The sequence below is a fragment of the Castor canadensis genome, chromosome 11 (genome assembly GCF_047511655.1).
Source record: "Castor canadensis chromosome 11, mCasCan1.hap1v2, whole genome shotgun sequence".
NCBI classification, from domain to species: Eukaryota; Metazoa; Chordata; class Mammalia; order Rodentia; family Castoridae; genus Castor; species Castor canadensis.
In genome coordinates, this window is record NC_133396.1 from 890,209 (window position 1) to 903,502 (window position 13,294).

Here is a 13,294-nt window from a genome sequence, read left to right on the forward strand (position 1 = left end):
ACCAAGTAAAACATGAGCAAGAACATTGGGCATTGTGTCTGCTGACTATCCTGACCAATTAAGAGAATAAACAGGCGAAGCAGGCAGACCCTTGTGCCTGGGGGCAGCCCCAAGTGCTCAGCTCCCTTCTCAAGACAGGGCATTGAGGCCCCAAGAAGTAGACACTAGCCCAAGATCAGCCCAGAGCTGCTAAAGGAGTGGGCACCAGATTCCTTCTGTTTCCAGTTCAACACGTCGTTTTCTCTGGCAGGAGTCCTGGGTGCTATTCATCAACAGAAAAGCCATGAGCGAATTCTGCCACCAAGATTATTACTAGTTTCACAAAATCACCCTCTAAGTCCTGTAAGACTGAGAAGCTGGGAGGTTCCCGACTGCCACCACTCATTAGTAACTGATCTCAGTTTACCTTTTGGTCTCCCTGGTCTCCAGCCACTGCTCTGTGATGCTCAGTAACTGATGCTTGCCTCCCCAACATGTCTGCCAGCTATGTGGGGACAGGGGTTGCAGCACTGAGGGAGGAGGGGTGGAGGGGAAAGATGTGGCATGGCAAGACCAGACTCTATGGCTCTGGCCCTGGCAGGTCACTCACTGCACTGCTTTTCTTGAACAAAGCCAGGAGATGGTACTAGGCATCACACCACGCTATACCCTGTGCACAGAGCCCCATGCATGTTAGAAGTCTAAAAATAGGAATTAGACTGTCGGATGGTTCTGTGTTTTTAGCTGGTGTGGAGATAGGCTTAGAGAAGCATTCATTCAGGAGCTGCCCCTCTTGGTTTGCGTACACCTCCCGCGTGGGGGCTTCTTTTCTGGATGCTCTCTCCCTAGTGGTCAGAATGGACAGCGAAATCTTTGAAGCTGCCTGTTAGACTGAACTTTAGCATCCTTGTTTGGTTTTACCAGGAAGAACGTTCAGATCCAGTACAGATCAGATAAAAATGTTGACTCAGCCTCCCGGCCAAGGGCCACACCCTCTGCACCCTTGGTGGCTTCAACATTGACCTTCCTGCTCACCTCGGACTCCGGGAGAACCATTCTTCCTCCACCCTCGTTTGATAAGTGAGAAGGCAGCAGAAAACCACAGGTACTGAAGTCCTGCGGTGCTCAAAGCACAGGACAGGCAGTTCCTGCAACGCGAACTGCACACCTGTGATCCCTGAGCCCAGATTGGAATACCCAGTTTCCCCCCGCAAAGGGCAGGGTCTGGGGGACCCTCCCAGGTATATTGAGAGGAACGGCTGGCTTCCCCGACACCTGCCAGGGTCTAAATGAAAAACCCCAGCGCGACCACGTGGGAGGGGCCGGGCGGCCATAGGTCCCACGCCCGCGGCCGCGGGACAGAGAACAGACACAGCGCCGTAGTTGCGCAGGCGCGCCAGGCCCCGCCCCCGAGCGCCGCGGCCCCGCCCCGCTGGGTTGCTAGGGGAAGTGACGTCACAGCGCGATGGCGGCGGCTCCTTTAGGCGGCTGAAGGGGGATTTAGGCCCGGAAGATCCGAGTCCATCCGCGGCGGGGAGAGGGCAAGCGGGGCCGGCAGGGGCCGGAGCAGTGGCGGCGGCGCTCGGACTGTCCCATCCGCCCCGTATTGAGGCGCTGGGAGCGGCGGGGCGGCCGGAAAGCGATGGTGAAAGCGGGGCCGTGAGGGGGGCGGAGCCGGAGCGGACCCGCAGTAGCGGCAGCAGCGGCGCCGCCTCCCGGAGCGCAGACCCAGGAAGCGGCCGGGCGGGCAGGAGCTAGCTGCACCGCCGCCATGGAGCTGAGGGTCGGGAACAGGTACCGGCTGGGCCGCAAGATCGGAAGCGGCTCCTTCGGAGACATCTATCTCGGTGAGGCCCGGCCGCCGTCCGCTCGAGCGCTCGGGAGCGGGGCGGGGTCGCCGGGAAGCCCGGGCCTGCGCGGGAGCCGCCGGGACCGCGCTCGGTGCCTTCGCAGCCCGCGGGCCGGGCCACCGGCCAGGACCGAAGATCAACGGCCACTCGGCGAACGCGGCCGGGGGGCTTGGGTGCGGTGGACCGGGGAGGGGGGGAGGGCAGCGGGGCCCGGAGAGGGGCAGTGGGCCCGGGAGGGTGACCGGAGAGCCCCGGGAGTGGGGTAGCGAGGCCCGCAGGAAGGGTCTGCGGGGGGTCGGCGTGCCCAGCAGAGGGACAGCGGGGCCGGAGGGCAGCGAGGACGGCGGGCAGTGGGGCTTGGAGGAAGCAGTGGGACAGTTGGCTTTGGGGGCACGGTTGGGGGGGATGCTCCGACGGCCCCGGAGAGGGGCAGTAGGCCCTGGACAGCGGGCTTGGGCGGGGGCAGTGGGGCTGGGGGGAGGGGCAGCAGGCCGGGGGTGGGGCCCGGGAGGGGGCAGGGCCTGGGCCTCGGGGCCGGGCGTCAGCTTCCTCCCCCCACCTAAGGTCACCGCAGTAAACAAAGGCCATGCTCTCCTCTGCAGCCAGTCTGGTGCTGGCTGCCATCCTCCCCCAGCAGGCTGACCCTGCGTCTTGCACACGTGGGGGAAAATGTCAAAACAACCTGAATGCGGTATGGAGGTGGGGAGTGTCCCAGTCAAATGGGGGAAACGCAGTGCTGCGTTCTGAGGGTTCCTTGTGGCCGGCTGCTGCTCCCCTTTTCGTCGATGGCATCTCTAGTTAACTGATCCACTAGAGGGGCCTGCATGCCGCTCCTGGCTGCTACCTTAGTTCTGAACAGAAAGACTGAAAATACTCCCTTTGAGCTAGGACCATGCCTGGTCTTGGAGTGGTCATAGAGTGGGTACATGTTGAGCAGCTAAGTGAATATTCAGTCCCTGGAAATGAATAGGTGAATGAGACCGGAGTGTGTTAAAAGGTTGAGGAGAAAGTTTTCATGACTTTTGACTCTTAGGATTTGTCACATAACTAGGGGTAGGATATGCACATACACACCTGTGTAATAAAAGGTTGGCTTAAATCTTCTGTTTGGAAATTTTAAATAAATTACTTTTTCTACATTTCTTAGTGGAATTATATTGTGCGTAAATTATTCCAGACCTCCTGAACTTGAGAGCTTGCAGCCTGACAGTCCAGTGTGCAGAGAGAGGGACCTTTGCCTAAGTTTGGGGGTAAACGTGTTTGTTGAGCAGGCCAGCTTATGCATTTGTTTGGCTGGCACATCTGTCAAGGGTCAGTCGTCAGCAGTGCCTCAGGCTTTGCTTTTCAGATGCAAGTTTGAGAGCTCCCATGTCCTTTTTGGGATAAAATGCCCTGTTGGGGTAACTCACAAGTACTTTGGTACTTTTTGGTGCCTGGTTCACATACAGGGTAGCCTCCGTGTGCCATGTCGATGCCTTTGAACCTGCCAAGTAAAATGTGTTTCAGAAACATTTAGGTTTTGCTATTTAAATATTTATAACTAAGTAGTCAGCCAATTGCCTTCCTGGCAGTGTTTTGGGAGGCAAAAGTGCTGGGTAAATGAAAGCTGTTTGATTTATTTATAGAAAAATAGATTTTGGCAAAAGTTTTAACTTTGGGATCCGGAAATTGGATTGAAAAGTCATTCCATTGGCCACCCTTTTGCAGGCCTCAAAAAGTAGGTATATTGCCTTAAAAAAAAACAAGAAAAGGCAGGCACCGGTGGCTCACACCTGTTTCTGTAATCCTAACTACTGAGGAGGCAGAGATCAGGAGGATCGTGGTTTGAAGCCAGTCTGGGCAAATAGTTCCGAGAGACTCTATTTTGAAAAAACCCTTCACAAAAAAAGGGCTGATGGAATGGTTCATGTGTACGCCCTGAGTTCAGTACTGCCAAAAAAAAAAAAAGGTATATTGAAACTTTTTCTTCTCTGAGACCTTTCCAAACAGCTTTGTGCTTTCCAAAGATTGGTTCCAATAATCAAATTGTAGTATGGTTGTCACATGTCATTCAGAGATGTAAATTCTCATGGATGATGCAGACTTTGTGGGGAGAGGAGGAGGGTGACAGTGCTTATTCACTGTTGCATCCCTTGGACCTCACCTCATGCTGGGCACACAGTGGGCACTTGAACAGTTGGGCTAACCTCAGAATTCTATTCTGACTTCTCTGTGTGTTCTGAGATGGATTGCTGTAGCTCTGGGACCCTGGGATTGGAGTGCCCCCATAACACATTAGGGTATGCTTCTACTGGTGGTTGAACACCACCAGTGTTCTTCCATCATCATTGGCTCTTGGCCTACATTGCTGTCCTTTCTAGCCTCCTCACTGAGGAACTGAAACACAAAATGGTTCTGTTAGCTTTAAGTAAGACAGGCTAGAAAGGCAGGTTCTGGGGTTGGGGACTGATCTGAAGACTATGGGATAGATTGACTCAGTCATACCGTAGTTTTCTATCATTGTTTTGGGCAGCCAGTTAAACATAAGTTGAGGAATTGGGTCCTTATCTGGAAGTCTGCATAACAAACATTCTACTGTGACTGTCTCCACTTTGGTATTTCAAATAAAGCCCTTCACTCTTAGACTGGGACTTGCCTTGTTTTGCACTCGGGGTTTTGGATTTTTACCTTGGACATTCTATACTTCGAGATGTGTGAAACTTGGGGCATGGGAAGGCTGTCCTTCTGTTCATGGCACCTTATGGACTAAGACAGCCGTTGCCTGTTGATTTGCCTGCTCTGGTAGCCTGCTGTGCTCACAGAAAGAAGGGCTACTAGATTAGCGTTTCCTCAAAATTGTCCCTTCAAAGGGGAGCAGCATTGTTGGGCTATCTCTTAAATGTCAGGTTTCAGAAAGTCCAATTTCAGTCTTACGATACTATTTTTGAGGCAGTGGAAACCAGAAAACCTTTCACTTTTGCCGTCAGTATGCCACTTAAGCGTGATAATATTTTAGAACAGCCAGTTCTCTTGATGTGGACCGTGTTGACCCAGCTCAGTGGAACACAGGTAGGTATCTCAGGGAAGGGTTGTGTAGGATGGGCTAAGCTGGAAGCCAGGTTGGTGGTGTGGTAAGTGGAGCTCTGTTCTTCTAGGCAGTGTGGATGGAGTGCCTACCAGGTGCTGAGCTCAGGAGAGGCAGGGTAAGCACTGCATCTTTGATCTCTGCTTTCATCCTTATTTGTCTTCTGGAAGCAAGGGCTGGGGTCTAAGGACCCGATAGGTAGAATGACAGCTTCTTGTGTACTGTTGGCACCCCAGTTTCTCAGAGCCTCACCTGTCCATCTCTTACCTGTGTGGATAGCACAGCTGGACTTTATCATGTGCTTATGCATTCTTTGAGAACTAAACCTTCCTAACCTCTTCATCTCTGGTTTTCACCCCTCACTGTCTTGATATCTCCTGAGAGGGAATGTGCAGGGTGTCTGGCACACAGTAGAGCTTCTGGATCTTAGCTGGCCATGAGAGCAGAGCTGCCACCTCCTCTCACTGCACCTTCCAGAACGCTTAGAGCCATGGCTCCCTCTACCTTGGAATTGTGCTGTACCTGGAGCTTTTCTAATGAGTAGTCTCAATGCTGCTCCACACAACCCTTCCATCAGTTGGCTTGTGAGATAACCTTTGCCCTGCTGTTCCAAGGCAGCTCGCTATTTCCTTGTTGACCAAACAGCCTTAAGTGGGAATTACCAGCATTTAGACTGGTCATTCAAAGTACCCTTCCTGTCTCAATATAGGGTCACACCTGGGTTAGGTTCACAAAATTCACTAGTTGCTTTTTTGTCTCCTCCACTGAAGGAACATAATTTTGTTTTTCTAGAACTCGCATTATCCTGTGTCAAAACACAGGCCAACATTGGTGCCTAACAAAGGAGCCCTATCAGCAGACCAGGATTGTTGAACTGCACAAAAACATTGAGGTTGTTCAGGTGATAAATGTCCTTAGTATAAACAGACATCCTGAGTAAGCATTTTGACTTGTTCTGTTACCCAGAGCTCAGTGGCATTTTTTTAAACACTCAATTCCCTTCTTGGACTTATCTATGGCACAGGACCACGTTTTGTAATTTCCCAAACTATTGCAGTCCACAACTTTTATTAAATAAGATTAAAATATTGCAGGGATGCTAAACTGCTATTAGCATTCCATGGTGCTTCCTTGTCCTGTATTTGTCCTGTGGTGGATTGGTGGCAGTGTGAGGATTAGACTTTGAGTTGCATTGCTAGGAGGGCTGGGGAGGTAGACTAGAACTACAGATCTACAGACCTGGTCTGCATTGGTATCAGGATGCACAGAACTTGCTGCTTGGTCTTTTCTACACGGTAAGTAGGAAAGGTCTCCCTGGAGGAGACCTGGGAGTGTGTGCTACCCTCACATGCTTGTAGAGCCTATGTCCAGCCACTCCTCTCCAGCTGGTCATCAGACTTGCTGCAACATTCCTATCTGGTCCTGTAGATAGCATATGGCCTTGGTGCCGTGAAAGGATGTAATTCATACTGTGTTCTAGAGTTGCCAGTGGTCATTTTGTCCCCAAGACTGTTATTATTGCAGGGCTGACTGTCAGATGTAAGCTTTACCAGCCACAGAAGAGTGGAGCTTGAGTTGTCCTCAACCTTCCTGAAGATCCTGGTCTAGTAGGCTGGTTGGCCCCAGATTGTCCTGTCACTGTGGACCTGCCAGCTGGCAAGGGTGGTGGTGCTGTATTGGGGTGCAGGGAGTCACTGATGTAACTAGTGAGATGAGTCACTATCCCTCCCAGCTGGTGAGTTCAAGTCCTTAAAGGAACTCAGAGGTCATTTTTCATCTGCAAGTACATTTCAGATGAAGTCATTTCTCTTGTAATTGGATAGATTGTCCTGGCTGTAGGCAGGAAGAATAAGATGTATTACCTGTCTTTTCACTGCCCCAAATAGTCTTTGTTGAATGGTAAGTGAAGTTCTTAAGTCTAGAATGTTCACTGGCAGGATCAGATGTGGTTATTCCTATGGATCTGCAGCACTGGCAGTGCAGTTTGAGCCCATGTTTGCTTGGTATAACTGAGCAGACCAAAATGACTGTTCAATGGTTCTTGGATTCTCACTGGACAGTGTGGGTTGGGTTGTCCTGATGCTTGTTGGCCTTGCTCCACTTTTCACCTGGGACCCAAAAGTGCTGTGTGATTGTTAACCTATTTGTTTCCTCAGCTGTCTGTGAAATGCATGGCAGATCCCTACCCCCAGCTTGATCGATAAAAGTGACTTCACCAAAGGCTAGCCTCAGTAAAAAGTCTCCCATGGTCTGCCCTTGTTAATTCCTTTTTAAATAACCACACTCCTGGGACAGATGGAAGTGTTTTCTGCTCAGGACCTCAGGATGCTGTGAAGGGAGAGGAGGACTAGGCATGCAGCATGAGACTTGGTTTCTGTTCTCAAAGCTCTTGGAAGCATCATGTTATAAGGAGGGGGACTTTGAACCAGGGGTGGACTTGGGAGCACATTTTTACTTTTTTTGTTTTTGTTTTGAGGTACTGGGGCTTGAACTCATGTCCTTCACCCTGAGCCACTCCACCTATTTTTATGAAGGGTTTTTCAAGATAAGGTCTTGTGAACTATTTGCCCAGGCTGGCTTCAAACCGTGATCCTCCTGATCTCTGCCTCCTAAGTAGCTAGGATTACAGGCATTGAGCCACCAGCACCCGGCTTTTTTTTTTTTTTTTTTGAGATAGGATCTTACTACCCTAGGTAGCCCAGGAGACTGAACCTTGATCTTCCTGCCTCTACCTCTTGAGTGTTGGGATTACAGGTGTACGCCACCATGCCTGGCCCAGGAGAAAGTAAAATTTGTTATTTTGCCTCCATACTCACAAACTAGTCATCATGGTATTCGCCAGAAACAAAATTATGTGCCCAGTGTGTGTTTTGTAGGCAGTGTCAGTGGGGCCTTGAGAAGAGAGTCTGTTCTTCTGGTGTAATGTCCTCAGTAAGCAAAGAGGGGTATCCCTGGGCCTGCTTGAGGGTCTTTGAGGCCTGTGATGGTTGGGTTGGAGATAACTCATACATTGTGTGGGAACTGAAACCACCTGAGAACTGCCGGACTTGAGATGCACATGGGTGGATGATGCACATGACTGGACTGAGACTGGGAGGGAGGAGGTGGATGGTAAAAACCCAGCCTTCCTCATAGAGGGGGAGTCAGACAACTCCCAAAGGCCTATCAAGGCAGCACAGAGAAACAGCCTGGAACTCCACCATGGTGTGCCTTGGGTAGGTGAGTGCTGGGGCCAACTGAAAGACTCAGGGCAGAAAGGATGGGGCCTGTGGCTGTGGTGACTGGCTGGAGTGGGTACAGGTGGAAGCAAGTGATGAAATAGCAAATAGACTTTCCTGTACATTTTTAATAAGGATAACTTTCCACAGAAAATTCCAACTAGTGCTTGTCAGGGCTGGGGATGTAGCTCAGTGGTAGAGTCTAGTATGTACAAGCCCCTGGGTCCAATCCCCAGCACCTCTACTACCACCACCCCCACCTCCAAAAGAAAAAAAATCCATAAGGGATGTCAAATAGTGTTCATCCTTTCTGCAATGAGCCATAATGTTGGGTTATGTTGAATAGTTAATTTTCTGGTTTTCTTTCTTTGCCAAGGTACGGACATTGCTGCAGGAGAAGAAGTTGCCATCAAGCTTGAATGTGTCAAAACCAAACATCCTCAGCTCCACATTGAGAGCAAAATCTACAAAATGATGCAGGGAGGAGGTATGTTCTTTACCTGATGGAATTGTTTTGTGTGACAAGGGAGAAAGTGTACAAATTAAAGTTTCTGGTTCATTTTTGGAGTTTAGGGGGAGGAAAGATGTCCGTCCACACCCTTGACCAAGTTGTGGCTTTATGCAGAGACTGGCTTAGATACAGAAGGCCTCACTCAACAAAAAGAAGCACAGCCTTAGGCTTTTTGCTTAAATAGTGCCTTCCTTAGCATCCCCTTAGGTAATAATGTCTTTCAAGTTCAAGATTTGTGTGAATTTCAGAATAAACACATTGGGGCTGGCAGTGATTCAAGTGCCTCCCTAGCAAGAGTGAGGCCCAAGTTCAAACACCATTGCTGCCCACCCCCCCCCCCCAAAAAAAAATTCTCTCAAACAGATCTACTTATTATGGCACATGCCACCTGTGATGGCGTGTCACACCGTAGGGTCATCCTGAGGTGTGGTCCCTGAGTATGTTCTCTGCTGGGTCACACACTTTCCTTACAGCTTTGGGGTGCACCTTCAAACTCTCCTGGGTTCTGGTTTTCTCTTGGATAATGCAGAAGCTTTGAACTCAGCAGCCTCTGTGACCTCTTCCAGCTCAGTCACCATTTCAGTTGAGTTAACTTGCCCCAAGACTTGGAGTACCTAAAGTCAGATGTGCAAACAGAGCTCCTATCTTAGCGTTCTCTGAACTTTAAAATAATTGGACTAATGGAGCAGGAGAGAATTTCATTTGGAAATATTAGAGCTGTGAAGACATAACAGCATTGTGAAGGATGAGTTTCACCAACAGAAATTTGAAGGCCCAGCCTTGACCCAAGTGTGGGAGCCTACTTTTGAACAGGCTTTGTTCTTGAAGAACGGCTGTGCCCTGTGCTCTGTGCAGACCCTTCTGTCAGAAGATGCCATGGTGCTGTCATAGTTGGAAGGATGGAGGGGAACCCTTCACTCTTTCTGCATTGTTTTTATTGGCACTTTTTTTTTTTTTTTCCCAGTGGCCGGGAGGGAGGGAGGTATTGGTTTGACTTTTTGATGTCTTCTCTCACTCAGCAAAAGCAATTTAATCTGTGGTACTACTAGAAACTCACATTTCTGTAACAAAACGTCTTTGGCAGCAGATACATCTCAGAGCACAAATGGTCCTGCGTGTCCATCTTAGACAGTGGTTTCCAGTGTGCTCCATCCTGGGCCTTGAGACCAGAGAGACCATGGGGATACAAACTCTCTGGTGACCCCATACACATACTGTTGTTCCTAAGAGCGGTCGGTCAGCAGAGACCAGTCCCACATGCCTGCAGTCTCATGGCCCTCAGTAAGACATGTTTCTCAGAGCACTGGGGGCTAATAGTCTACATAGCTTTTAAGATTGTGGCATTAGAGTATAGGACCAAATGACTCAGGATTAAGCAGTGTGCTAAGGAGTAAAGTTTCTACAAGGACTGGGGTACCTGAGCAGAAAGGGAAGAAAAGCAGCTCCTCAGAGCCCAGAATGGACACTGATGAAGCAGTCAAACATTGGCTAGAAAGGAATGTGTTGGGTTCAGAACAAATCTGTCAACCCCAGCACCACTGCTGTTTTTTGTGGATATCATTCATTGCTTTGCTGGCTAAAGAACAGAACCCCAGTTATGTTCAGGGCTTTCTCTTACCAGTGTTTTTTATGCTGTTCCCCAGACTTGGGTTGGGTTTTACTCCTTTTGTGGATACCTCAAAGTAAAGGGATAATTTAGGAAACACTTTGTTTCCAGGAAAGAAGGGTATGAAATTCTGGCAGTTGTTCATTGAATACATTCCAGCAGATACAGGACAGGGGAGTTCACTTTGTCTGAAACCCAGGTTTTGCTGTCATCCATCCTTTTGCCATGTATCTCCTGTATGTAGGTGGATGTGAATTGTTTTTGCATTCTTCTGAAAGGGACAGCAAACACCTCTGGTTGTCCTGATATTGCTTATGGTGGTCGTCTTAGGCTACCAGGAGAGAAAACACAGAGCTGAGTGGTTGTTGCTTGTTGTAGCCTGGGAATCATCCAGGAAACTTGTAGGTGCTGATGGTGTAACAGTGTCTGGCTGCAGATCTGCTGTACTTGGACTGTCTACACACCTACCTGAGGGAAGAGCCAGCCTTAGGGAACCATGCAGTTCCTGTGTTGTAAGGTGCTGGCATCTTTAGCCCTGTACTATGAGTGAGGAAATAGGTACAGTTTTTGTCCTTTGGGTGACTTCCCAAAGGACAAATGTTTTGCCCTGTGGCACTCAGCCTCAGGGTATGCCCAGGTACTTCCACCCATCCAAAATCTGGTCAGGACAATAGGTTAAATAAAAGCTAAAATAGAAATGAACTAGAGTTACTTACGTTGGTGAAAGACTTGAAGACAGCAAGTTTTTATCTACAATGCACGCTACTGTATAAGACCTGGAGATCACCATAATTGCAGTCCAATCCTAACATGCTCCAAAGTAGCTTTATATTATTCCCTTCCTCCACAGTCCCTCAGCAGAGAACATTTATTGAATTCACAGCTGCTTCTGGTCAAGACTAACATGGCTGGTTTGGGTTACAGGAGGTTATATAGAACGTGGGGAATGGAAGATGATGTTGTTGTTTGAGACAGGGTCTCACTATGTAGCCTGTGCTGGCCTGGAACTCTGGGTCCTCCTGCCTCAGCCTCCTGAGTAATGGGATTCTGAGCATGCACTGCCATACCCAGAACATAATCTTTCTGTTGTGAACTATTTTATGTCAGAGAACCATGTGTGACATGTAAAATATCTTGAGTGTTAGAGCAGGTGACCATGATCCCTCACCTCCTTGAGAAAGACCCCAACTCCTTTGTGGAGTCCAGTTTGTTTCCACTGGCCCTTTACCATTTCTGTTTTCCAGGAGAATTGGGAGTGAGGGTTGTTTTGTGGTGTTTGAATCAAATCCAGAACCTAGCCCATGTTAGACAAACGCCTTACCACTGAGCTATAATATCTGAGTTTCAATATCTAAACAGTGGCATTGTCCAGAAACATTTGACAGGTTTAATGATTTAAAAGCTGAATTGCTGGAAAGTTAATGAACTTTTTTTTACTTGAATTAATGCTGAGTCCCTACATTTACATTGAAACAACCCTGCCCCCAGTTTTTCACCCCGATACGTGCCTTGGGCCCCATGAAGGTAATGCATCCATGTTCACAACTACAAATGGCAGTAGCTACCCCCAAGTCATGGTTGTCTCTCCTTTAATCCACTGGCTTCGATTGTTCCTGCAAAAACATGAGAAACAACACTTCTCAGGCACAGATCCGCTTTGGATTCCAGATTTTGTTGATAGGAGATGTTTGGTTTCACAGAGTGACAGTTATCAGCCTGTAGCTAGAAGGTTCTTCACCCTGCATTAGCAGGAGCATTCTTAAATTCCTGTCAAAATCCAGCAGTTTTTCCTGTAGAACAAGAAGACTAGAATTCAGAGAGAAGAGTAGTGAAAGGCCAAGATTAATAATAACACTCCCAAAGAAGAGGTATTTGCCCTATAGATACCATATCTTGCTGTATGTAGAGCTGTCCTGATTAAAGCAGTGTCATTCTGGATACAGGGCCTAGAAGTAGTGACAAGCCTGGGCCTCTTATGGTTTCTTGGTGCCCTACCCCACCAAGAAGCCCAGACTGCTTGGAAAAGTAGCTGATTCTAAGGCTGGAGCAGATAGGGCTCAGGAGAGGTTGGAATGTGTGGCTGGCCCACGTCAGGAGCATAAGAGAACATGCTTGAAGAGCCTTTTGGCCAGCTTTAGAATGAGTGGTGGCAGGGATGCATTAAAACTTGTTGGAGAGAGAGGGACCACTGGTGAGTCAACAGTGCTGTTTGTGTAGAGAAACAGTTATTCTCCACAGAAGATTACACTAACAAGTTCTGCTATTCCCAGTGCTTTTCATTGCTGGGTGTAGGTTTGGACTTCAGTTGGCCCTGCTCTCCTCTGAGGAAGAGTTCCTTTACACACTAACTGTACAGACTACTAGGAATGGAGCACCACGCAGTGTGGATAGTTTGACTGTTGTGTGCTAGTATGGTTTTTCTTCGTGGCTCTTGTGTTTGGCCTTCACTGAGCAAGCTCCATGTGGGCTGGTCTATTGTCGTATGTCCCCTTGTGCTCTTCCTCCTCTTCAGATGCCCTGAATTTGCCCCAAAGCTCACTGAGGCCCTTGTCTGTCTCTCTATGCCTTTGAGTTCATGTGTCTTTGCAGTACCTGATCTCTGATTAATTCCATTGTGTTCGGTCTCTGCGTTAGATTTGGTTTGATTTTAATATTTCTCCTGCCTTTAACTTTCTTGGCATGTTATTCAGTTATATTTTATTATAACTTTTCATGCTTGATTGTTTGATTTCTTACTGTGTTGTGTTTTTTGCTCTTTGCACATCTAGTAACTTTTGGGTGCCAGGCATTGAGAATCTTACCCTCTTGTGTGCTGGGTGTTTTTATATTGCTCAGATTCTTTCTCAGCTGTGGTCTGGGATGAAGTCAAATTAAGTTGGTCTGTTTGGTTTTTGCTTTGTAGTAACACTTGGGCGTGTCCTAGGGTCAGGAGCATCTTTCAGGTACCAGTGTCATCTGCCTGTCATCCATGTTGCATTATTTTGTTTTCTTTCAACTGGGGGGGGGGGGTAGATTGAGTCCCTGTTATCTTCATCTCTGCTGAAAGTAGAAGTGACGTCTACATTT

The 13,294-nt window shown here is 48.5% G+C and overlaps 1 protein-coding gene across 6 annotated transcripts in view; it reads left to right on the forward strand.

The window, feature by feature from the left end:
- Positions 1 to 1,439: 1,439 nt before the first annotated feature.
- Csnk1d (casein kinase 1 delta) overlaps positions 1,440 to 13,294 on the forward strand; it is a 29,930-nt gene continuing 18,075 nt past the window's right edge. For 4 of the 6 annotated variants that reach the window (XR_012438395.1, XR_012438394.1, XR_012438396.1 and 1 more), the window contains exons 1-2: positions 1,440 to 1,826; positions 8,488 to 8,598. Coding sequence is in view for 3 of the 6 variants with exons in the window: in XM_020188296.2 (XP_020043885.1) it covers positions 1,751 to 1,826; positions 8,488 to 8,598 (187 nt within the window). In the remaining 3 variants the exon portion in view is untranslated. The remainder of the gene's footprint in view (positions 1,827 to 8,487; positions 8,599 to 13,294) is intronic. The other 2 variants (XM_020188289.2, XM_020188282.2) reach the window with 1 other exon arrangement.